At 49.8% G+C, this 25,764-nt stretch overlaps 1 protein-coding gene across 3 annotated transcripts; it reads right to left on the reverse strand.

Annotated features, from left to right (window-relative positions):
• Nucleotides 1–724: 724 nt before the first annotated feature.
• WDTC1 (WD and tetratricopeptide repeats 1) lies at nt 725–24,942 on the reverse strand. 3 transcript variants are annotated; one of them, XM_032202158.1, is made up of 16 exons: nt 24,925–24,942; nt 17,764–17,896; nt 15,477–15,560; nt 14,571–14,617; nt 13,318–13,429; nt 12,655–12,842; nt 11,876–12,058; nt 11,491–11,585; nt 10,296–10,411; nt 9,169–9,244; nt 7,257–7,353; nt 5,890–6,063; nt 2,611–2,846; nt 2,074–2,242; nt 1,466–1,658; nt 725–1,326 (listed from the first exon to the last, which is right to left on the reverse strand). In XM_032202158.1, the coding sequence occupies exons 2-16, from the start codon at nt 17,854–17,856 to the stop codon at nt 1,129–1,131; spliced, it is 2,061 nt and encodes a 686-aa protein (XP_032058049.1). In that variant the 5' UTR covers nt 17,857–17,896; nt 24,925–24,942; the 3' UTR covers nt 725–1,128. The 3 variants fall into 3 exon arrangements, with proteins under 3 accessions (XP_032058049.1, XP_032058047.1, XP_032058048.1); XM_032202156.1 differs by lacking the exon at nt 24,925–24,942 and adding an exon at nt 24,000–24,293; XM_032202157.1 differs by lacking the exon at nt 24,925–24,942 and adding an exon at nt 22,919–22,937.
• Nucleotides 24,943–25,764: the final 822 nt, after the last annotated feature.

A 25,764-nucleotide genomic window follows, 5' to 3' on the forward strand; every position in this document is an offset into this window, starting at 1 on the left:
GAATGGAAGTACAGTGCTGCATTGCTAGGCGTAGTCCTGGCTGTGCAGCCAGAGCCAGTGCGTGGAGAATGGGAGGAGGAAGGAGGGTTCCTGAGAGGACCACTAATCCATCAGCTGTTACTCCACCAAGGTGGGAAGGGCCCGCCTCGGCCAAGACAGAGCAGCTGGCTGCATAAAAAAAGCTGCTGTCTGAAAGCTCAAAACGTGAGCTGCAACAAACACATGATGGCAACGATCTCAGCTCTAGCACTGGTGACACAGAGAGAAGGTGAGTACAGCTACACACGTTTTGGGCAATAGAGAGAGAAGCCCTGGGAGAGTGCTGTTACCAGCCCCTTTCCTCAGCAGCTTCAGCTACACAAGTCCTAGGCCTCCGATAAAACCTGCTCCCATTGCTGCCACCTTTCTCCCCAGGTTCACAGACCGTAGAAGAAAGCATCAGAGCTGGGCGAGCACATCCTGCCCTGCTGAGCTGCACATACTCAGTGCCTTCGCTGATTCATCAACTAAGACAGATGCCCAGGGAAAAAGACAGGCAATATCCAGTCCTTAATACAACACAGCCACATCTGATGGCAATATGTTAGAGATGGAAGCCAGAAGAAAGAAATTATGGGACAAAACAGGTATTTCATGGCCAACAACCCAAAGCCAGGGGCCTCTAGACAGTCTGGCAGCGTTAAGAGCAGAGTCAGGCTTTCAAGACCAAGATCACTGCAGTAAATTCATTCCATAAGCCCTGCCCTAGGTTTGTATTTTATTCAGGAATTTAACATCCCCTCTACAAATGCATGAATGCAGGCAACATTGCTCTGTACCAGGTCATACAGCAGCTCTGGAAAAAGTCACCGGCTTACACTGCTTACAGACAACTCAAAGATCCCTGTCGGGACTAAATTCCACTAAAGGCAAACCCCAGACTGCACTGCCATGCTGCTCAGTAGCGTGACGGGAGAAGGAGGAGGTGGTGGTGATGGTTTAAAGAAACGGCCGCTCCTGCCCCTGCCAGCTTGTCCTACTCTGTGCATAGTGCGATACAGTGCAGTCATTCATCAGAGAAAGTTCAGGACCAAGGAAACTAGGTTCCCTTTCAGCCAAACAATTGGAGGAAGGAGAGGCAGTTCTGTTTTAGCTGGGCCGGCACTGGACTTGCCCCTCTGAGCTGTCTTCGTCGTCTGAGCCTCCAGCCCCACCACTGGTCAGTCCTGTAATCCGGTACCCCATGTTGAGCAACATCACCTCCAGCGGGTCCGCATTCATTCGTCTCTGGTTCGCTTGGGAAGCACCTTCCATGTCCACTACCACGCGGCCATTGAGGGTTTCGCTCTGCAAGACAAGAAGGGAGAGAACTCAGCAAGACAGGGTGAGGAACAAAGAGCTGCTGCAACCGTCAAGAGATCTCAGGAGGAAAAAGGTCTGTGTTACTTGTCGAGTCACCAAGATGGTCGTTTACTGTGGCTCTTACCTCTGGCCTGGGATTCCACAGCCGTACAACTGGGTCAATGCCACTGGTGGCCAGGAAGCAGTAACTGGGATGAGGCTGGAGACAATTCACAATCGACTCGTCTCCCTGCAGCACTCTAACAAGGTTGGTGGTTTCTTTCTCCCAGATGAAGAAGGAGCCGTCATCCGACCCACTGACTATGTACTGTGCATTGCTAGGGTGAAAGGAGCAGAGACTGGAGATCACAGCTCAGAGCCAAAGCTCTAGCAGACATGAGAACCTCAGATGGCTTCTATCATCAGTAGGCTGCCCCTCCTTACGCTTACGGATCCAGATAAAGCTTTGTGTGTTAGTTCCCTCCATCCCCAGAATTTGTTTTCAATCCCAAATGGCTTTTTGGAAACGCCAACCCCACTGGGTCCTCTGTGGATCTGCTACTGAACCTGTTGTTCACGCAGCCACACAAGGACAAGGGTTTCCATCATCCTTCTCAACCCTGCAAACCAGCACCAGCATCACTTCGTGAACGCTCACACGAGCCTACACGTGAGGCTTTATCCGATGGATGGGAACATTCTGTTGCTGCTCACACTCCTGTCCCACACCCCTACTATGCTCTACCAACATACCTGCCAAAGAAATTGGCCTCTTTGATGTCTGTAGTAGTGTTACAGTGGCCACAATATCGGAATTTGTAGTCGTAGCTGCGCTCCCTCAGCACCATCTCATCCTCTGAGATGGAATCCTTGCGGCCTGTGGCTCGCAGCCGGATGGGGCCACCTCCTTTCTTGTCTTCAGCTGGAAGAACAACACATTTCCCTCATCACAGTTCGGGGAGGAACACGTTCTACACAAACAAGGCACTCTAGAACAGCATCAGTTTCAGAGAACAATTTCATCAGGCAGCAGGGCTCAGGGCACAAGCTCCCTTCCATATCATCTCCTGGATGCATTGCACTACCTTATACCACGCTCCCACTCGACACCAAACCAGGACCAGACACAAGGAAAGAACGGGCTGAGGCCAGTTTTTGTGCACAGTAATAATCAATCTCCCTCAGAAGCTGGAGCTTTTTTCCTAGGAGCAGTTTAAGGAGGAGAACTCCTTGTTTGTTCATGAGATTTTCCCCTAACCTTGAAGAACCACGCCGAGCAGCAGCACTCACCATTATCACTCTTGGAGAAGAGGGCTGCGTTGATATCTCTGTCTAGCGCGTCGCAGGCACTGCTGTGTGCTTGTTCTGGGAACTTCCCTTTAAAGTCATCCAGACACTCCAGTGCTTCTGCCACGTACTTGAGTTCAAAGAGACAGCGGGCGAGACGGAAATGGGCCTTGAGGTGGCATGGATTCAAGGATATGGCCTTCAGGCAGTCTCTCAAAGCATCATAATGGTCCCCATCCCTGGAGAAAAGGGAGGGGTGGATTAGATAGTCCGGGTAGCAACAGCACACTTTCTCCACCGCCATTTCCCAGCCCTTGTCTCTCTCCAAAGCTTGTTGTTTCCAGCACTCTCTATGCAAGCAGACACACCACAAGCTCACGTATTAATAGCATTTGCTGTGTCCCAGGGGCACCATCTGACCAAGGCCAGCTTCTCGAATGCATCTCCACATGTACACAGGCAGCCCTGTTAACGTGACCACGCGGGGAAGCCCAGCAAGTCTTGACCTGCCATTTTAAATCCGACAGAGCAGAGCTCACTGATACAACACATTTAGGGAAGTCCTTTGAAGATGGAGGATGCACAAGCCCTCTGGCCAAGCAGAGGCAAGGCCTCTCCTGCAAGGCGAGCGGGGCCTCCTCGGAGCACGGCAGCTCACGCGTGCCCCTTTGTGGACGCGCGGGGTGGCAGCATGTTTCCTTGCCCACAGCCAAAGCCACTTGGAGTCCTCAGGAAGGAGCTGAAGAACCTCCACGCTTCACAGTCCTGCTGGATACGTACCTACAGCAGCAGCCTCTTCCCACCTTTACAGGAAAAACTTGATCATTTAGATATACGCAGTAAAGCAGATTGGTACTGCAACAGATATTTATATCCTATGTACAGGAACCAGAGACTACAATTGATTTCCCTAAACTCCATGGCAGTGGGGGTAAGTGTTTTTGTTTGTGCACTGGAAGGAGAAGAGACATGACAAGCCTCTCACACCCATGCCTGATTCAGACTGATAGAGGCTGAGAAGTCAGCCTGGGCTAACCGGCAGGTGCTTGTACCAGCATTGAGCCTAAACTGATCAAAGCCACCACAACCTTTCCTTAAAGAGGGCCAGGTCTCCCTGCGATGGCTAATAAAACTAATTAGGTTCACACCTGAAACCCACACACACCGCCTGGAACAGTCCCAGGGAGCAGGGGGTGAATTGTCCCGTACCTCCCATGGGGTGAGGATTCGGATCACGTGGAGCCTTTGTTAAGCAAGAGGTGCTCCTGTATCTGATCATCAACAGGAGCTCCAAATGGCTGGGTTAACACAGCGAGCAGTGCTTATTCAGTGCCACGAGCACGTTCTGCAAGCCATTCATCCCACTGCTCTCTGCCCTCTCTAGGTAGATGTTGGCCACAAACTGCAGCTCGCCGGTACAGAACATAAAGTGCTTTGTCCGTAACATCTGCAGCAGAGCAGGAGAAACATGGATCTTGAGGCCTGCATCTACCTTTGCAGCACCGTGTCCGTGTTAAACCAGCATCTCACCACCTTCACTCTAATGAGGTGGTAACACAAGTTACTTGGTATGATGACAAGACATTTTCAGAGCCGGACAGGCTACAAACTGCTCTGCCACCCTCCAAAACCCTTCACCCCAACTACCAGGGACAGACAGCCCAAGAGACTGGCGTGAAAACGTATGTGTTGAGATGTAAAACAGGCCCTGACTTCTCCTGTTGTTACAGGCTTGACTCAGCTTGTGAAAAAGTGCTCTAACTAGGAATCAGCTGAAGTACTGTCAACGCAGACAGTTAAAAGCCATCAGGAGCGATGCAGTTGGCTCTTAGGAGCAAGTTTTAGAAGGACAGTCTTTGAAGTGCTGCAGAGTACGAGCAGCATCTTAAGGGAGGTGAGCAAGGGGAGGTTAGGAAGTTAGGGCTTCCTTTTTCTGGATCTCCCTGCTGCTCAGGAGGTGAAAGCAAGACCTGCAGTGTTCTGCAGGGTGCCTGGTCGCTGTTCCTGCCCCAAATGTGAAGGACACCTTAGAGGCACGCTGCGGTTCAGTGTGTTCAACTGCTTCACCCTCCTCCTCAGCAACATCCCAGCCTTCCTCTGTCATTTACCAACAGCTGTTCCTAGCAGAAAAACACATCTTCTCTGCACCTGAGAAGGTATGAGCTCAGCACCATTTACATTCTAATCACTGCACACCACAGAAAGCCATCGCATATATTTTCACATCTTCCTGCTACTGAAAGCTGCAGCGAGCACTAGCTGACACGCAGAAAGGTTCAGATCTGCCAACATCCTCCGGGAAAAATGATGCCTATAAGAAAAATGTCATTCACTGAGATCAGCACTCAGCTTCCGTCTTCCATTCCTTAATCCCAACCCATTGTTCTTCTCCCTCTGAACGCTGAGGTCTTTTTGAGGCAGCTCCCAAATCTCTGCTATTGCAAAACAGCCAGTAGGCCAGTTACCAACAGTCACAACAACTGCTGGCTGCTCTTTATCTTGGCAAGATGATGGGAGAATTCATTCTGGGGATTTCAGCAGGGAGAGAAGGAGGATATCCTCACAAAGCAAATGGAGATGAAGGGCCACAGCTATTTTAAATATGTTAATAGCAAGCCATGCTACTGAGTCTTACTCTGCTCAAGGGGACAGATACCAAAATAACCCAGCTGTGTCTTGCAGATGCAGCTCTGGCTGTTGGTCAGAGAGGACACTACCTACTGCAGAGGCTAAGAGTATATTTTGCAATAAAGAAGAAAGAACCTCCTCTAGACTCTGAGGCACCAGTTGCCACCTCACCAAATCCCTCAGAGAGCTGAGCTTCCAGTTGAGGGGAATGTGGGCTAGCTGGGCTAACACAGGACCAGGCCACATTTGACTATCTCCAATACCAGCCTCTTGGATCAGGCAGCAACCAGAGCAGCTCCAGGCAGGCCCACAACAATCTTACATCAGGACACGTGAAATTACACAGCACGGTAACCCATCACCTCATCTGCTGACAGCAAATGTAGAGACATCATCTAACGCAGATCAGAACTATCCAGAGACACACAAACACCTTTGGAGGTGCTCGTAATGTCGTTGCTCACAAGTGGATTTCTGGTTTCCTTTTAAACAGGAAAGGAACAGAACGTGACTCAGCATTCCAGTGGGCAAACCCACAAAGCTGCTACCAGGTGTGCTTGCCTGCACAACGGCTGTGGCCACGAGTTCTCCAACACATGCTGCTGTGCACCCCTTGTTCTGTGCCAGGGGTGCCCCAGAGCTCTGCTTACTTACCACTTGCGCTTCATGTAGGCAGCAGCTCTGTTTCCATACAGCATGGCATTGTTGGGGGCTTTCTGCACTGCTTTGCTGTACAGCTGGATGGCTTGAGTCCACAGCTGGCAAGCAAAGGCCTCGTTGGCTTGCTGCTTGATTCTCTCCAGATACGGAGGCAACTCTACCTGGGGACTGCAGGGAAAGAAGGAAAGAAGCACAGCTAAATGTCTCACTTGCTAACACTCCCATTGTTAAAGTTAACTGTTAACCCAGTTAAATACCTGCAGTGTTTTGTTCTAACTTAACAGGTCCCAGCAAGTATTAGCTAATACCAGAAGTTTCAAAGGTCCTGCACCTGAGTAACCTGAATTTAGGAAGAGGGAGTTTCTTTTTGACCATCATTTGACTGTTTCTATCTTTTCTTCATATACAGATGCACTCAAAATTCAACAGTGTTTTTTTTAAAGTCTCGTTCCTCAGACTTCACCAATATATCTGTGCTTTGACTGCATAAAAAAAAAAATCCAGACTTCCTTTAGCAACATCTAATGGGTTGCAAATTCAGAAGGAAACCAAGTGTCTAAGTTCACAGGGCTGCACACAAGGCCCATGCTCAGCAAACCAAAATGAGCATCTCCGGTGCTGTGGTGGAGGGGCCATCTAGAGGAAACGAGCTGAAAGCATTCAGCAGTGGCTGGAGGAACCTAGACTACCCTTATATGGTATTAAGCAACTGTGTCTTGACTTTTAACCACATCTCATCAGCTGGAGGAAAACCAGTCTGCAAGATGTGCTAGAAGTCTGCTTCTGCTTCACCCCAACTGCTCTTTGTTCGTAAGGAAAAAAGGCAGCAGGGACAGTAAAAGAGGGCTCTCCATCCACCCCTAGCTCATATGCAAGGGTAATGACAGCAGTGTCATCGTTGTAAAGCAATTTTAGCAGCTTCAGTTCAGCTTGCAGCAGGCAGGTGCCTAAAAAACGGCCGAGGGAAGAAAGGCTCTTTCAACCCGACAGCCACTCCCATCTGTCAGATCACAGCCCCGGCAAGGTCAGGAAGTAAAAACCATGCAGGACAACTAAGAACACTTCGCTTCCAGGACTGAAAAGTCATTTCTTAGTTTGGTCTGCAGTAATTCATTGTAAGAGGGGAAAAATCCTAATGGAACATGCTTCTCCTAAGATGCTGTTGCCTGATTTGACTCAGGCTCATAGCCCACACACCAGAAACAAATACAGCCCCTGAGACAGAGACCACTCAACAATCAAATCAACATGCCAAGTGGGTTTGCACTTCACGCCTTGTTTAGCAGTGCCTAACCCTGACAAGAGGAAGAGGGCCTGAACAAAGCCATCGGCCCCTCACTGAGGCAGATCTATCACCTTACCTCACATGTGCTCTTCCTTCTGACAAGCGGAAGCCATTGCTGTGGAGATGGATGCCGTTGGACACCCCATTGGTAGAGGTTTTTCCATTCTGCACTTCTGAAGGTTAGAAAAAAATATATAATCATGCAATGGCTCAATGTAGATTACACAAACTAATCCCTGAAATATCAGGGTTACATTTTACAGCATAACGAAGCCAGTGCCTCAGCCCCATTCAGAGCACAGTGAAAAAGAATTCCACAATGCCACACGGTCCCGTCTTCCAGCCACCTAGACTTGATTTGCCTTCAGAGAATCCTTTAGGTTAGAAAGACCTTCAAAATCATCAGGCCCAACTGTCCACCTGACCTGACATCGACCCGACATCACGTCCCATCACTAAACCACATCCCTTAGTGCCATATCCCCAGGTCTCTTAAATAAATGCCTCCAGGGATAGGGAAGCCACCACTTCCCTGGCAGCCCGCTCCAATGCTTTACCAATCTCTCCATGAATAAATTCTTCCTAATATCCAATCTAAACCTTAAACATAGCAACTTCTTTCTAAATGCCTTTGTATTTTTCAGATGCACTGAGAAAAAAAAAACAACACAGGCCCATGTTGTTTAACATTTTATAGAACAAGGAAGATGAGTGGAACCACTGGAGATATCTAGTAAGGGAATTCCAGATGCTTTTTTCCTTTCTTTCTTTTCTTTTCTTACCCTATTGCTCAAGGAGCAGTTACAAGCTGAAGCAATCCTCTGAAGGTCGCGCAGCCAGATCACTTGCCATTCTTATAGAAAAATATTCAAATTCAAGTTTTATAAACTGCATTTATGTTATAGCTGGGAATACTCCCGCAGCCATTTCAGAGGCTGGGAAACTGGGGACTCTTTCCAAGCAGTCTACTGAACAGCTCGGAGCTTTCAGTGCGCAGAGACATGCATGCACACGAAGTTCAGCCTTTGTACAGATGCTGCTTTTTTCACAGCCCTTGCCTGAACTTTCTGTACCCAGAAGGGCGGAGCGTTTGCTGAAACTGCACCACGGTGAACCTGTTCAAACCCTGCTCTGCCATTTAAAGCATGACCTCACCAGATACCACAGCACGGATCACCCACATGCAGCCAAGGCAGAAGAGAACGGCAGGCAGGGCATCTACTCGCTACCAGGATGTGAGTGTTAGATTAAGGCCCAAGGCAAGCTGAGTACACAGGTTGAACTCTGCCAGAGTGCTCCGAGCACAGGGCTGAGCAGGGAACACTCCCTGATAAGAGAGAGCCAGCCTCTGCCCGGGGACAGCGTGCTGGACGTTCACTGCACGCTGCCTGCAGTATCTGCGTACGAACAGGCCCTGTAAGAAACAGGGCCAGGAATAAAAAGGCTCTTGGATTGACTTACTTGTGGAGTAAATGACTTTTTGAATCAACTATCTCACCACCAGGAAGGAGATTAGTGCCAGGCCAGACTCTCAGACCGGGGACGAGATTGTTCTGTCTCCTTCTAATGGGCGTTTAAAGGGGTAACGGCTGCACAGTTTGTAAGTTTATAAACGTAAAAGCAGCACACCATTTCCATGTTTGTCCACATACAAAGTATTTCCTCCTCAGTTAAAGGCAGGGTGGTAGGACCTCAATCACTCTACAAAGTCTACTTTATCTTGAGGAGAATGCTTAAAGCTATACCTAAGTTGACACACGCACACACCCCTCGACAGCTCATTTCTTCCCTCGAGACACATTTTGTCGCTATGCGTAAGGGTTTTAGAGCTCAGGGTATGAACTGCACTGCAGAAATTGCCCAGCAACAGCCATGTCATAATTCCTTTCCCTCATTCCTGCCCAGATGGGGCTGCACCCTAGAAAGAGTTGCATTGTACATGATTTCCCTCTGCCTTGCGCTCACTTCCATGACAGCATCACACTTACCCCCTGACGTGTGGCATTTCTTTGGGAGGAGGAAAGTGTATGGCCGCTGCTTGTAAGTTAGATCAAACAAATAGACCTGAGAGATCAAGAAAGAGAGTGAGACAAAAAAAAAAATGTCAGTGATACATAGAGGCTTAAGGGACAGAAATAAAACAAGGCTAGATGTTTCCATGCTTGTTTTACTATTTCCAGTTTTTAACCTTCTTGTTTATAGACATGTTCGCACTGAATAACAGCAGTACCAGTGTCTTGTTGCATACCAGCACTGGATTCAGAAAAGAACAGCACTGAGAAACAGGAGCCTCATTTTACTCAAGAGGTACAAACCAACCTGTTCAAAAAGCTCCGACTCCAAGAAGATATTTTAGCCATTTAATTAATACAGTGATCATAAACAAATTGAAAGCTTAGTGGTAGAAAAGCAGTACACTAAACCAAGGTGTCTCTAAGCTGAAGCAAAGATTTCATGAGAAACTTCAAACACAGCCCTGTGAAACCCTAATTTAAACTTGTACCAGTATAGGAATTGACAGCCCTTATCCATTCGTGTAATTCAGTACCTCCTCTTAAAGAGAAGTCCAAGCATGAGAAAGATCTCTAGAGGACAACCAGAGTAACCTGCTCACAAGGGAAGTTCCTACTTAATCCACGCTGATTAATACTGTCAGGAGGATTTTCTCATTTCACTGATAAGCTTTACAAAAGAGCCACAAATATCACCCAGTGCTTAAAATTAAAGCAATCAATATCGCAGGTGAAGTCCTTTGCTTCTGTAAGTTCCTTATGTACTAGATTGTATTACAGAAGCAGTTTGATGTTTCAGGAATGAGTTAAGAAATTTTTTTTCTGCATCAGAAAAGGTCAGTACCAGAACTTTTCTTTCTCTTTCAAGAGAAGGAAAAGTGAATTGCAAAACCAGATCAAAATAGCACATAAATTTAATCACTGATAGCATAACAAATAAATCCCTAGTACCAGGCGTTCAGTCCAAACGCATCAGAGAACGGTTTAAAAGCCAACGATGTTACCCCACAGAGGAGTCACTACATCCGTTTTGAAGACAATCTACAGTGGCCCGACAAACACAGCCAAAATGTTAAACTTTCTACCAAACTTTGTCTTCTTACCTGCTCCCCTCCCATGTTGACTAAGAGCTCAGTGCCATCAGGACTGAAGGTGACATACGTGGCCACCAGAACTCTCAGCCGGTTGTTGTAGTCTGGAAGCTTCACTGGAAGGTGTCCTGTGGGGGGAAGAGGTCCATAAATATTAGTGTAATAGGAACTGTTGTCTTTGTCCTACATCAGCTCCTCCCTTTTACAAGAGGTTGTTAGGACAGCGAGGGCATGAAGCACATGCACCAAAGCGATTTTCCATTTCCTACTGCTGTCTGTTGAATCCTTCCACCAGCTACCAAAACACTTACATGTATGGAGCTGCCTTTTCACAAGTTCTAGATGCTATTTTTGCAAGGCCATTTCCATATGCAGACAAGACCAGATTACGACTATCTTGCTAACAACTGCAGGCTGCAGAACCCAGCAAATCACAGTTTTATGGATTCACTAAGGATTTAGCCTCCGTGATTTGTGGCCAACTGCAAACAAATAGCTCCTTTCTCAACTCTCTAATCACGTTTCCTTAATAAAGCTCTTAGCACAATCAAACCACGGCTCCTAAATATTCAGCTCACACAAGGGTTCTTTTGCTTCAGACAGCAGATGTGTTGCATGACCAATTCAGGGGACCTAAGAAATCCTCCAATGGGACTCATCAGAAGCAAGACTGTCAAAACTGGTCTGTTGAACATGCTGGTTTAAGATACTTTAAAAAAAAAAAAAAAAAAAAAAAACATTTTGGGGAAAAAAACAGTAAATGAGCACTGGAGTAGAATGACGTCTAGATTGCCCAGACACTGCATTGCTGACTCTTCATGTGCAGGATGAAGACAAGCCATTTCCCTTCTGTGCCAAGAAGATTTTTAAACAGCATCCTTGCTGGGACCTGTTCCAGAAGAATGTCTAGAGCCCTCAGGTTACCCAGTCCTTGACTTTCCAATGAAGCTGACAGAAAGACATTTACGCTAGACAAGGAGTAAGGCCAGCTCACCAACACACACTGCTGCCAAGTCAGGGAAGGTGGGCAGGTGGCGTAAGCAAGAATTCACAGCACAGAAGAGAAATAATCTACAATTTCACGGAACATTCATGTATTACACAAACACTTGTCCAAGCAGTGGTTTCTTGTGTGATGGGCTGAACTCAGTTTCTTCAGGTATTAATTTAAAGCCCCATTGGTGACCCCCAGGACACGTCCCAGTACCTGCCACGTAGTACTGTGCTGCACCATCCGGGAGAGGTTTCTGCCGGTCACAGAACGTGTGGACTCCAGCCGAAGGACTCTGCTTCATGCTTTTTCTAGCCAGAAAGAAAAGCAGTTATAATCACAGCATTCAACTGCTGGAAGCCTGCTCTATGCTAACACTTCTTGTTCATACACAAGGGCAAGCCCTCATGCCCGTGCAGCTGTGCAGTCACAGACCTGCCTCCCATCACCCCAGTGTACTTACTTAGATAAAAAGGCTCTGTGGGTGCTAGAAAAGACTGGGTAAAACTGCACAGTGAGGCAGGCGAGTCCCAGATCATCACAACTCCCCCTTCCCCACTCACACGTGCCAAGAAGGCCCAGAAGAGCCAGCTGCTGTTACCTGTGGTTGTGGATCATGCGTATGTCGTAGAGCCGCACAAAGGGCCCACTCGCCCCCACCGCCAAGTAGTTGTTATCCTGGGGGTTGACTGTGAGGCATTTGGCCTCCACCAGCTGCCCGCAGTACTCCGTCAGGTCTATCAGGACTTCTGAACGCTTGCTGTTCTCCCGCAGATCATACTGTCTGCAAAGGGAAGGGAGAGTCACCACATCTACCCTGCTCTGCAGCAACCTGTGTTTAATTATCTGGCTTGTATGCGAAGAGCTGACACTACCACTAACAGGCGTTTGTGCCACAGGTTACTGGGAGCAAACCAGTTCAGTAAACACTAGGCCCCAACATCAGGATAATCACTAACACCAGCTCTGTAACACGCACAGATCTAGTCAAGCTCCAAATTAGACTCCAGGCCATGACCTAACAAACAGTACACAGTATGAACACACTCTCACAGTTGCATCTACTCATTAAGTCCCAACAACTCTGAAGGGAAGCTTCGCTCAGTGTTGTTCATGCCTTCCTACCCTCCATTTGATACAGCTTTTCCCTTCTTGTCCTCCCTTTCCAGTGAAGGAAAGCAGAGGAGCTGGGTGAGTACTTATCAGAAGAATCTGCATTTCAGGAAGAATCTGCATTTCAAGATGAATCCTTTCAGCTTGAGGAAAGGGAGAGATTAGCTTGAGCTCTTTAGTACAGAGAGTCTCTCTCTAGATTTATGCTTAGCGCATATCACAATGGATCCTAATCCAATTCATTTTGGGGCAGAACGCGTTCTGTACCTGATTAGCCCATCTTCTGCAGCACTCCAGAAGGTATTAGGCCACATGGGAGCTGTGGCAATCCGCTTAACTCTGTTTGTGTGGTCTCCGAACATGTGGATGGTTTCCTTGACAGTCAAGTCGTGGACGTGCACCTTGGAATCGGCAGCTCCCGTGATGAGGATCCGATCCCCCGAATGCGGCAAGAACTGCGGAAGACAGATTTGACATTCAGACCTGAGAGGTGCTGAGGCTCTTCACAAACACAGCGCTGAGCTTCCTTGGCAGGTCACAGAGCAGCTTGTTTTGGGAACGCAGGACGCCCCATGCTACCCCCTATATTCCACATGCACACTCAGGAGTCAGTAATGACAGTAACACACAAAATGCTCTCACAGCAACACACAAAATGCTCTCTCCATCTCGTATCTTTAACTCCTGATTTGCTACAACCATTTCCTTCGATTCTACAGAGGTAAGGAGCTAAGCCCAGGAGCTGCATGAACTAAGAAGCACAGGTATTAGATATAATGCAATTTTTCCTAATGTTACAAATACTCAATGATTGGGGTTGAGGGAATGGATTGCTTGCACGAAAACATTTCCCAGCAACATTTCAAGAGCTACTCTCTGGCTGCTTTGGCTGCTGATTTCGTTAGTCATTTAGTCCTTCCACTCAAATACCTTGACAGAAAAGATGTTTGCAGTATGTCCTGTGTGCATAGAAAGGAGTTTCTTGTGGTGCAGAGGATCCCAGACAATGGTATGCTGGTCATCAGAGCCAGAGGCCAACAAGCTAAAAGAAACAGAAGAGAAGTATGCATCATGGACTCTTCTGTTCCAAGCTGTGACCAATTTCTGAGAGTGGTTTGACCACAGATAGCCATTAACCTTATTCAGCTCTAAGAAGCCCCCTTCCTTCCTCCTTTCTCAGCTCTGTTTTCTTGATGCTTTCCATTCAGCCAGTCCAAGGAAGTAAAGCAGCCAAATATCAACTCCACAGAAAATAAAGCAAGTTTTTTTTTTTTTGTTGCTTTAGCATCTTGACCCAGCTCACCACAGACTCAGATGGCACAGCAAAAACAATGGGAATATTGGTCAATAACAAAATGCAGGGCCTCCACTTCCCTCATTAGCCTGGCTGCATTAACTGCTCCCACATCACAGGCGAGCTCAAGCCAAGCCATTCATTCCTGGACTTGAGATGTGCCCAGGCAGTCCCAAGGCAGGACTCATTAAGTGATTCACAGACTGCTTTTTAAGTGCAGGGTGTGGCAGCATTGCAAGGTGCTCGTACATCTATCTTCTGTTAAAGCAAAAGAATCTGACATCCGCAGCCATCAGCTGTTTTAAATTATTTCCTTGGAGCCAGATCTCTCTCAAGTATGTGAAATTTTCACTGATAAATAATTCTGAAGACTATCAGACAGCAGGCTTTGGATTTTACAAGAGGCATGTCAAGAAATGGAGGCTTTTTCTTCCATCCAGTTATTTTTCTTGGAGATGCTCTTTATTCTACTTGGTTAACCGAAATGTTCTCATGATGAGTTTCTCTCTAAAATTGCAGAGGGGGGTGAATGCTGCTGTGCCTCCCTCCATAATGTGCACGTCCCCAGCATCAGCATTTAGCATCACAGCGAAGGGGGTAGGGAAATGTCACTTCCTACCAGCTGGGCAAATCCTGAAGATCCATTATAATCCATAATGCCACTTAAGAGAAGAGAGCAGCCTTCAGCCTCTCAGACATACCCAACAAAATAAAGCTTTTTCGAAGCGCGAGCTCTCCAAGTTCCCAACTTTGAGCTTGAGCCCTCATCCATTTTATTAGGAATTTATTTATGGGAAGTAGCTCCTTACGATAAGGTGACCTACATGCTACTCTTGGGAGAACCTGGGTTATCACTCTGCTGATCCCCCGAATCAAGTCGCATACTTACTCTCCTTTTTCGTTCCATTCTAGGCAGTTGACACACCCAGAATGACCCTGAGCAAAAAAAAAGGGGAAGAGAGTATTACACAAACTTCAGGCTTATCAAACAGAGCTGTTCTAAGACAAGGACGCAGCGAGCTCCCCACACATAACAACTTGTTCTAAAACAAGCAGCTTTTTATTCCGCAAAAGAACACCCACATGGCAGATAAACACCTCCAGAAAAGACAGACATGCTATAAGCAGCTGGGGTAGAAAAGACAAAATGAAACAAATAATAAAAAAAAAAAACACGTAGTGTTGAATAAAATGGCAGTTCAGCCTCACAGGCTACTGATGAAATCCTGCTGTACACGTGGAAAGGTGACTTTGCTTCAAAAGCCCTTGGCTAGGCTGACAAATTACATGTGCAGGTTCTCTGGGATTGCAGGGAAAATGCAGTTCTGATAACTCTTTCGGAAGCACCTTGCTGCTCGGTGTCTGTATCATACATCCTCAACCAAATTAGCTAACAACTGCAACGGGGAAGACTAGGAGAGCAGTGAGCAGCAGCTGAGAGGTGGCAGGAAAGGGAGACAGAAGAATCCTTTCCTCCCCCAAACCAAGACAATCTTAATGTGTGTTTTTTTAGGTTGTGTCAGACTGCAATACAACAGCCCATTCTTTAGACAACACGTTACACTTTGGCTTTACAGCTGAGTATCTGGAAGAGTTGACAGCTGCCTTCTTCAGACAGCACTGTTAGGGTCAGTTGATGCACACCCAAAGGCTCCAGCAGACAGTTTAGGGGGCTTAATAACCAGCACCTCTCTCCCATATAAAAGAGAACTCCATACACTCCAGCCCGCTGTACTTTCCACATCCAGCTGTACAACCAGTGGCTGTGTTTGCTGTTTGAGCACTGCCCACTCACCTGCAGTTCTGCTTCCAGGCCCAGGCGTCGAATGAACGGGTCGGTGACATGATAGTGTCGCTCAAAGCCCAGGGCGCCCCTCTCCTGCACGAAGCAAATAAATGTCACACTGACTACAGCAAACAAAACGCTCCTTGTTCCCTTTAAGAGAAGATTCATGAGCCATAAAAATCAAGCAGGGACCTTGCCAGATATTGGGGTGTCCATAGCATCAGGGACGTGTCCTGTAGAAGGAGGACATCATTCACATCATCTCCAGCTGCTTACACAGTTTGCAGTCCTTGTCCTGGACTGCTCTGAAATATTTCTACCTAATTGATGGGCTCCAGCTGGGCAGCTAAGGCAAGGTTTGAGGAAGCCAACACCAAGACCAAGTTGACTGCTTTGTGCCAGAAACAGAAGATACAAAAGAGCTCGAGTACACCCGCCTCAAACCCTTGGCAAGGATTTCAGAAACAACTGGCTCCTCAGACTGCAGAATCTCTCCTGAAGCACCAAAGATGACTTTGAAACTTGAGTCAAGTGCTTGTAATCTCAGCATTCCCAGGTCATCCTCACCGTTCCCTGCATCTACCATCACCGCTGGGAAATGTAATGGGGAACACAACTGGACAGCATCCCCTAGAGATGGCTTATTTCATCAGAAACGGAGCAGGAGCGCGTGGCTGCAGCACCACAGCACAGCCTGTTCTACAGGGAAGGGAACAGCTGCCACAGAATTGCGTCAGTACAAATGAAGGTGAAGAAAAGCAGGACAGTTGTTTCCCCTGTGATCTCACAGAGTTCACAGATGCATCAGCAGATGGCTTCGATGAAAGAAGGCCAACTGCAGAGGCAGGCATGAAGGAAAGGGAAGGCAAGTCGTATTTTGAATGGAACATCAAATGTCCGAGGAGATCCCTTCCCAGCACCTGACCCAGCCCCAGCCCTGTCCCGTGATGTACCACGGTCAGGTGAAGACAGCTTGAGCCTCAGTCATCGCTATTTACAGAGGAGAACACTGATGTCAAAAGCTGTCACAGTGCTAGGAACGCATCAGGAGTCACAGAACAGCCCCAAAGAACAAGCACAGCGTGCGGCCACTGCAGACCAATAGTGAACTGTGAACTCCATGTGCTAGCAGATATTTGAGAACAAAATGGAGACAGGTATAAGGAGATTGGAGGGGGAAAAGAAAAACAAAACAAAAAAAACCCCAGGCTATTATAGAAACTTCCATTACAAACTTCCAACCTCTTGACTTATCTCCATGGATAGTGTTCCCAGAACACTCCCAGGTCCAGCACAAGGTGCTGCAGTTATAATTTCTTGCTCCTGCAGCCTCAGTAGCTTTGTGAGGTCAGTGCAGCAGGATATTGCTTCTCCTGCAAGGAACTGTCAGACTTAGCAACCTTCCCAAGGTCACGGATGAAAGCCTAACAGAACAGACAGCGTGAAAAAGTCCCAGGCTAGCACACCAACCACAGACCCATCCCTTCCTTGTTAAGGCAGCAAAATAAATCTTTGCACATGGATTAAATTACAAGCTTACACAAGATTCGGTACCAAACTGCACGGTGAACTGTGGCATCCCAGCTCCTAGTTCCTTATTCGGGCCCCTAACAGGCCACTTCTGTGAATTCTGATTACCAACAAAGCTGCAAATGATTTAAGGCCTCCCAGTCCAAGCAGTAATTGTCTATTGTGTCTGCTGGAGCTAGTCCTTTCACGTTAAGAGATATTTCACTAAGGCAGCCATCAGATGACTGATCTGACCACAGAAGTTTCTCCCTACACAAAGGAAGCAAACACATCACTCTTTAAAGAAAAAAGAGACGGCAAAAAAAGACAGAGACACAGAGAGAGATCATTAGCCTCACTACAGTCAGAAAATACCTTTGATGGCAAGATCACACAAAAAGAACACAAAGAAGTCGGCAAAAAAAACTCGTGGGGGAAGCTAGCTAAGGGTCCTTTATGTTGCCCAAACACGAGCAGTCAGATTTCTCTCTTCAGCGGTGTACTGTAAAGGAACAGAGCTGCCAACGTGGAACCAGTCTGGTGCGTTCCTGCTAGGGAGAAGGATTGTGTTCTCGTTATGCCATGCTTCGCCCCAGCTCCTCATTAAGGACAACGCTAGGTCCTGTGCGTTTGTTCTCTTCAGCTCCTTATGCAGCTGATCAACACGCAGGTGGCAGGATCTCTTCAGAAGCACAGGCAACACCACGAGTATTTCCCAACCCCGCGTGAATGCTGCTTCTCCACCAGCTCCCCGCTCAACATGAGTGGATGTTTGGCTGACACGTACCTTGATCTGCCTGTGGATGATGTCTCTGGTAATGTTTGCTTTTGCCATCTTCTTGCAAGAAGCTATCGGAAGAGCCGCTGTGCATCCAAGCATGCCAACAGAGCCAAGATCCACACCAAGGGCATTTAATTACCTGCGGAACACGAGAGGGAGCAAACAGACAGGCAAACACATTAGGATGTTCATACAAACTGGGAAGGACGACCCACCCCAAATAGCAGTGGCCAGGAACTGAAGGATTCTCTACAAAGGCTCCTTGCAGAAACTCAAGGATGGGCAGGAGCAACCCAGGACTGAAGGACACCCAACTGAAGAGGTCACCGCCAGTTTGCAGACAAGTTCAAGAAGAGAGGAACTCCAGGACAACATCAGCCTCAAAAAGCCATGCAAAGAGACCCTGCAAGTCCAGGGTCAGGATGCAGCCTGTTCCACAGTTTCCACCTTTGTATGTGCAGCCTACTTATGTCCAATTTTGCTTTTCCCATTTCCCAAAACCAACAAGAATTATTACACCGTGAACCTATAAGGCAGTGATATTTTCGGCCACCTCTCCTCTTTTATTTACTATATTTGATTATTATTTATTTTTTTAATTAGAAAGTAAATTTACTGTATTTGGTCATAGCGACTATTATTATAATAAATAATCAATTATGTGTTCCTTAGAAGCCACAACACCCAACACTGTCATCAGAACACCCCGTTACATTAACAATAAAAAGGGGTGCCCTTTTTTAGTTGTATTTTAGAAGAAATTAGAGATTTCCACATACTTATGGAGCTCCACATTGAATTCACTCCCCTAAACAACTGAAACCCTGTAAGATCAGCTACACTGCTAGAAAATCTTCCAGCTGCAGGGTTATTGTCACAACCCTGCTCCAGTCAGGCTACCTAGCAGAACACCAGCTCGTCTCTGCGAAATGATGTCATTCACCTCATTTCCATACCACAAACCTTGTGCTGTCCCATTTTGGTATTTCTATAGTTCTCTGAAAAAAAAAAAAAAAAAAACAACTCGTATTTTAAACACCATTTTGTCCTACATAAGCCGAGAGTTTTAAATTCCCTTTAACGAGCAGTCGCGAGCAGAACAAGCCGAAATATTCCAACGAGTCCTCCTGAACGAGGAAATGCTGATTCACCCAAACGAGGACGTTTCACAGAAACGCAGCACCCAACAGCTCCGCTGAGTTCAGCCTGACAAACACTGCCCCTGCTGGTCCAGCCACCAGTTTGGGTCAAACGAGGGCTTTTTGGTCAATGCCACAGCTGACCCTACAAGTCTCAAGGCTCCTGCACCTCGGCGTGCCCCACTCCAGCTCCACCTGGCTTTGGGCAAAGCATCAGTGTGTGGGCATTTCCCCGTGGTGCTGGTACCAGGAGTCCACCTCTCTTCCCAGCTTGCAGGCTTGCCTCCAAGCGGAGGCTCTGAGCTCCTTCCTAGCTCAGCTGGCTCCTCCACGCGACCCTGTAGTGAACGCAGAAAGGACATTAAACCTACGGGTGGCAAGGAATGCCATGCAAACTGCAGATCAGTTGTGTAGCGGGCTCCTAGGCAGGATTTAGGGTAGTCATAGAAGCTCTCAACACAGCACAGAAAGGCAGAGCTGTTTGAGGAGCTCTGAAGATCTCCCTGCTGCAGCAAGCAGCCCTTATGGTTGTGCTCGAGCCCTGTTTTGTCCGTGCTGAGGCCAAAACGGATGAAATTCCCTCAGCCTTGGGCACAAGGCAGCAGGAGGGGAGGACCCAGCACCGTGTGGCCACTTGCAGCCAGCACGTGGGACCGACTCCTCCCCGGTGCGAGCACTGGCAGCCACCTCACCCACACCACGTGTAATTTCCCCAGCAGACACATCCCAGTAAGACCACAGCCTCCACACACCTCCAGCTCACTGCAGAAGAAGAAGCTCGACCCGTTCCCCATCCGCTGGGGCAATTGGCTGAGCTTGTGCTGCACCCCATCGCCTGCTCAGCTGAAGGACACTGGATCAGGGCTCCTCGAGAGCCCGCTGGCCTGAAACTGTCCTCAATCACCAGATCTGGTGTGCGTGTGCTTCTCCAGCGTGCCATCACGTCAGCACTTCAGCCAAGTTTCTTCTGCTGCAGAAGTAGCACCAGGAAAGCCAGCACGCACGCCCAAAAAGGGACTTTCGTGTTTTAAGCTTCCTAAACGTTATTACCCTCCTGTTAAGTACGAGTCGCCTCCCTCCCAGGCTTAATGGCAAGAGGCAGGGCTGTGAACGCATCTCCTCATCAATATTTCACGCCAGTTCCTGTCGTAGGATGACGAGGCTATCACATTTTGATACCTATCCTCTGCCTTTCCAGGCGAGCTTAGGGCTGGCATCGTTCTGCCTGCTGATGGAGACCAGGTCTGCAAGGGGACAGCAGCAAAGGGCTCTCCCTCCTTCCTTCCCTCCCTCCTGAGCACAGCCCCATCCTTCCACAAACCCACTGGGACACACGAATGTTTCCTCCACCTGTAGCTACAGCAGGGCAGAGACCTTTATCCCCCCCACGCAGGATCTGAATCCCTCATCTCCCTGCTCCAGACCAGTTTGGTTTTCTCTGGATCTCAGGAGGTCTCTCAGGGCTAAAACCACGCCAGAGCACAGCAGGCAGTCGCCTCCCAGCTGACAAACGCCCAGTGCTCTTCTCAAGACCTCTGGAAGCGTTTCTGTCCCATCTCTTACCTCTAGTCGTGGCTAATTTCTGAACAGCTCCTTTTTATTCAACCCCGACCTGCCACGACAGCTCACCCAGTGCCCTGAAGCACACGCCTGGAGGAACGTGTGTTGTTGGAAAGGCACAGACCTGCCACACTGCAACTTGCTTCTCAATAAGTTACTGCAAACCCACTGATAATGCCATAAATCTACTCTTTGACTGTACGAACAGGGTGTTCAGAAGAAAATACGAGCATCAGAATCCCCCTACTCCTTAACACAGACTCAAATTCCCTTCCTCTCCAACAAAGCCTCTTCTGCCACGAAGCTGTACGCGTCCTGGAGCTCATTTCATGCCCATCTTCTGCAGGAGCACAGGAACACACCACAGGTTGGTATCTCTGTGAGTGTTTTTGGGATTGCAGCTGTGCTGTGGAGCTTCCCAGCAGTAACTCGGAGGCGTTCATGGCTGATCATCCTCCAGCAGGTCCCAGCAAGAGTTCAACATCTTAACTCTAGCTCTTAACAGTTAAAGGTCAACAAAATCACCCATGAGATCAGTCCTTTGCTTGACAAAGTTGGGCGAACAAGGGTTTAAAACGAAACATTTGATGCAAACCTGACTTTAAAGGTCCCACTGCCAGCATCCAAGGCTGCACACCAGCACGTTGCTGAGATGCCAATGCAAACTTTCTAGTGTTTGACTATTAAAAAAAAAAAAAAAAAGACAGGCTTGGAAAAAAACAGTCAAATAGGTAAACATGAGTCTAAGGTGTCTCTCTTGCTGACACAGAGGTTTGAGTGAATGCTGTTACACGCTTAAAGGCCTCCCACAACACACACGTGCTTGGCCAAGGGGACTCGTGGAGCTTTTCTTGCTGTTTTTTTGCTGCTCGACAGGTATTCAGCAGTGAGAAGCCACCGCTGCCAAGTCTTTGGCAAGCTTAAATGACCGTGGAATCACAGGCTAGGAATTAAGGAGTCCCAAACTCCCATTCCAGGCCAGACTTTTTCCATCAGGCCCAGCCGGTCACAGCCCCGGCCCCACACTCACCACAAATACCTCGTTCTTCACCACGCCGTTGCGCACGTAGGTCAGCAGCCTGTGATTTAGTTAAAAACTGACCCCAGTATAAAGCACGAAAACCCCTAAGCCTTGCAAGTCTCCTGGAAAGTAACCACGAATAACTGGAGAGGAATAAGCAGGGCCTCCGACCCCTTCCAGTCACCAAGTCCCATCGGAGAGCCCTGTCCAAACGTCCCCCCAAAGGGGCATCGCTCTCTATAGGGCATCTTTTGGCAAAACCTCACTGCTGTACAAGTTCTGCTCGCTTTCCAAACATCCTCTCCTAACCACTCGTGCAGTTCCCTGGCCGTTCACTACACCAGCACAACCAGCTCATAAAACGAGAGGATTACATCCCGCTTACGGAGCAATTTGGGATAAATCCGTGCTGTTGGTACCAGCGATGACCACAGAAGCAGCTCCGCTTTGCCTACACCTAAGAGACCACCGAGAGCTTTTCTGCTCCTCTATTACACGACCACTGCAGCACGTTTCACCGTCAGCCTTCAGGAGCACCTCCACCAGCCCATCCCGGCACCAGCCCCTTCTCAAACCGCACCCTGAAGCCCGGACCCTGTCCCACCTGCGGTTAGCGCTGGTTCACTTCTCCGACCCTCCTGCAGCGCAAAGCTCCAGAGACAAATAAACCCCAAACTTTCGCAACGCTTGGCCTTTAAATCCGCAGTCAAAAATTAACAAGCCACAGCTTTCTGCAGGCTGCGCTCTTGAGACCTGCTAGGGTGCATTGGCACTGACAGAAACTGAAGGGTTTCCAGGGAGAGAACTCTTCCAAAGAGAGCTTTGGGGAGGGGGCACTTCCAAGATTTTTGGCTTTTCCCCAGCCGGCTCTCCTAATTTTCCTGAAACACTCGCTCGAAGTCTAGGAGCAAAGCGTTGACACCCGTAACGCGAACAACTCCATCCTTTTACTATCAAACGGTCCCAAAGCAGCCGGTGTTGGAGGGGTGTTCTTGTGCCTCAATATTTCCCCTGGCAGAGCCACCCACACGCCCCCGCCCCACTCACACACACGGCGAGGCAGCGCCACGGCCGAGCACCCCGCAGAGCTGAGCTCCAAAGTCCAAAGCTCTGGCCTGCTGCCCTCCCAAAAAGCTCCAGCAACGCGGACAGCGGCCCCAAAGCAGCCGGGCCCCGCTCTCAGCTGAGCGACGCGACCCCAAACCCTTCGGATGCGCCCGCGTTTCTCAGTCCCTGAACTCAAGGTCATCGGAAAACAAAAAGCACCGGCTCACAGCCCGCGAGTCCTAGCGGGGAGGTGATTCATCCCGAGGGAAGATCCCTCTTACCCTCCCCTCCAGCATCTATAAACGCCTTCAGTTGTCCAAACACCACCAGGACCCAGCTCAATCCCTCGGCGGGCTTCTTTAGGCTCACACCTCACTTTCCCTGCCCCCTTTACCTTGACTTTCCAAGAGGCCACGGCTCAAACTCAAAGATACACAGCCGGATTTCTAACGAACCCAGGGAAACGAGAGGAAGAGACCTCGTTAGCGAAAAGGCGGCTCTGCTACAGCTGGAGGAGCTGCCAGGAGCAGCAGCAGCAGCAGCTCCCCAGGACAGACGGCCCCGCAAGCAGCACCGGGGGAAGGAGCCGCTTGCACCAGGACAGGCAGGACCTGAACCCATTGCAGGTGGGCAGCAGCAGGGGGGGCTTTGAGAAGCCCACCCCGCAGCGCTCCGGGCTCCATCCTGCAGCTGACGTGGTGGGGAGAAGGGGAAGGTGCGAGAGCTGCCCGGTGCCAGAGCCACTCGGCCCCAGGAAGGAGTTTAATGGGATCAGGGAGCCAAGGCCGGGCCCCTGCACAGGTAAGGGGCTGCGGGGTGCCCAGTGGGGTCGGGGAGAGTCCCATGGGAAGGGCTGGGGGGGGGAGAAAGGGGCTAGGGGGGGGCAGGGGGCAGAAGGGCTGGGGGTGCTGGTAGATAGTGGGGTGTCCAGGAGGGATGGGGAATATGGACTGGGGGGGGCTGGGGGGGGACCTGATAGGGAAGGGGGTCATGGGGGGGGGAACTGATAGGGGAGGAGGGCGTGGGGGGGGGAACTGATAAGGAAGGGGGGTATGGGGGGGAATTATTGACAAGGAAAGGGGTATGGGGGGTGCATTAAGAGGGAAAGGAGGTAAAAGGGGGGGGTCACTGATAGGAAAGGGGGTACAAGGGGGGGTCACTAACAGGAAAGGGAGTAGAAGGGGGGGTCACTGAGAGGAGAGGGGGTATAAGGGGGGGAACTGATAAGGGAGAGGGTATGGGGGGGTCACTGAGAGGAAAGAGGGTACAAGGGGGGGGCACTGAGAGGAGAGGGGGTGCAAGGGGGGGGATAACTGACGGGAAAGGGGGCACGGGGGGGTCACTGAGAGGGAAAGGGCTGTGGGGGGGAATGCAAAGGGCACGTTAAGGGGGGGGGGAGCTGACAGGGAAAGGGACACGGGGGGGGGGGGCGTGTCACTGAGGGGTGTGGGGGGGGGGTCCCGTGGTCCCGTTACCTGTCAGGCCTCCCGGCGGCGGGCGCAGCGGGCAGCGGGAGTTGCGCGGCTCCATCCATGCGGGGGGGGCGACACCGGGAGGGGGCGACACTGAGGGGGGGGGGGGGGCACACGGAAACGGGGCCGAGCGCGGAGAAAGGGGGGGGGGGGGGGAGAGGGAGAAGCCAAAAGGGCCCCCCCTTAAAGCGTCAGGGGCCGCGGCCCGGCTACGAGGAGGTCCCTTGGGAGCGGGGAGGGCCCCTCAGGAGCGGCCTCGGCCGTGCCCCCCCGCCCCGTGCCCCGGTGCCCCCCCTCCGCCTGTCCGGGGCTCAGCAGCACCCCCCCCGCCGCCACAGCCGCCGCCGCCCGCCCTACGCATGCGCTACGCCAACTGCGCCACCACCCCCCCGGCACCCGCCACGGCTTCAGCCCCGCGCAAACGGCGCAAGTCGCTTTCGAGAATACCTTCCCCTGCCCGTCCTGCCGAGGGACGCCGCCCCGTGATTGACAGCTCGCCCCCGAGCCAACGGGAAAAAGGGGAGAGGGCGCTTCGGGAGGGACCGGCCAATCGGCGAGGCGGGGGGGGCGGGACGTGTGCCGCGCGAGGGCTGCTGGGAGTTGTAGTCCGCGGAGGGGGCTAGGCCTTGGGCCTCCCCTCACGCAGTCCTCTCAGGGGGCTCCCGGGGCCCGCGGCGGCCCCCGCGGCGTCCCCCGGCCTCCCCCCGCCGCCGCCCGCCTGCGGGCCGGGAGCCTCCGGGCTGTGCCTCGGTGGGCACGGCGGTAGCAAGGCCAAGGCCTGGGCTCCCCGTCAGCCTGAGAGTGTGTCCCAGTGGAAATCCTCACCCCCAGCCCGACCCCAGTGCCCCTTCCATAAGCAATTCCCACCCGGTGCGCCTCAGGCTCCCCCAGGCAGCACAAAGTTATTTTTCTTATGAGGAGAAATAACCTTGTGCAAAGAGCCAGGGGGCGGCAGTGTTCACAAAAAACCTTCCCTTCGGCCTTCCAGCTGCCGTGGGACGCCCTGAGGTCCAACGCTGCTGGACACAGGGGAAGCAGCGCTCCCGACACCAGGAGGCTGTGAAATAAAATATTTCAGGAGTTAAACATTCATCCCTCTGTGACTCACATCCCCAGCTAAACGTCCTGAAGCCTATTAATAAACTTTAATGAATAAACTCTCGTTGAGAACTTTGTTTTACAGCTCCGAGATAAACCCGGCTGCTCAACAGAAGGAAATCGCTACTCCCCTATTCTGTGTTAACACAGCATAAAGCCTCTTAGCTCAGTTATCTGCGAGCTTGAGGAATTTCCCATATACCTCTCAATTTATAAAGGACAGATCAACCATTAGCTTTAACAATTTGTCTTCATCTCGTAACCCATTAATTTATTTAGCCGTGGTCAAAGTTTTTATAGGAGATAATTAATTGTTGCCTCTGCGTCTGTCCAGGCTCTTTTAATTAAACAAAAAATAATCGGTATCCATCACTACCATCTGTACAACAGGGTTTTATCTTCTTTTCTCAGATGCTGTCCTCATGGGGATCTGAAGCTCCACACAAAAATCCATCAGGCTTCAGATGCCCTTGACATGTAAGTTTTGCTTGCTGACAGCGAGGAAAGTGGGGCATGGAAGGCTTGATTTTTTTCAGAACTGGTGATAGACATAACAGTGGCTGAAGTCAAGGAGAGCCTGGAAATTCAGAGCCTCACTCTGAATTGCAGATCCGCAGAGTTTAAGGAACTCGCTGTGGTCACAAAGGGAACTGGAGGCATGTTGGGGAAT

Source organism: Aythya fuligula, chromosome 23 (assembly GCF_009819795.1).
Source record: "Aythya fuligula isolate bAytFul2 chromosome 23, bAytFul2.pri, whole genome shotgun sequence".
NCBI lineage: Eukaryota > Metazoa > Chordata > Aves > Anseriformes > Anatidae > Aythya > Aythya fuligula.

Bases quoted from the DNA above. Each gene is read 5' to 3' on its own strand.
- WDTC1 (XM_032202158.1), bottom strand. From the start codon at position 17,856: ATGCTTGGATGCACAGCGGCTCTTCCGATAGCTTCTTGCAAGAAGATG. The intron at 12,843-13,317 runs GTATTTGAGTGG...TGTCTTCCGCAG, and splicing joins CAAACATCTTTTCTGTCAAG to TTCTTGCCGCATTCGGGGGA. The intron at 1,327-1,465 runs GTAAGAGCCACA...CTTGTCTTGCAG, and splicing joins TGTGGAATCCCAGGCCAGAG to AGCGAAACCCTCAATGGCCG.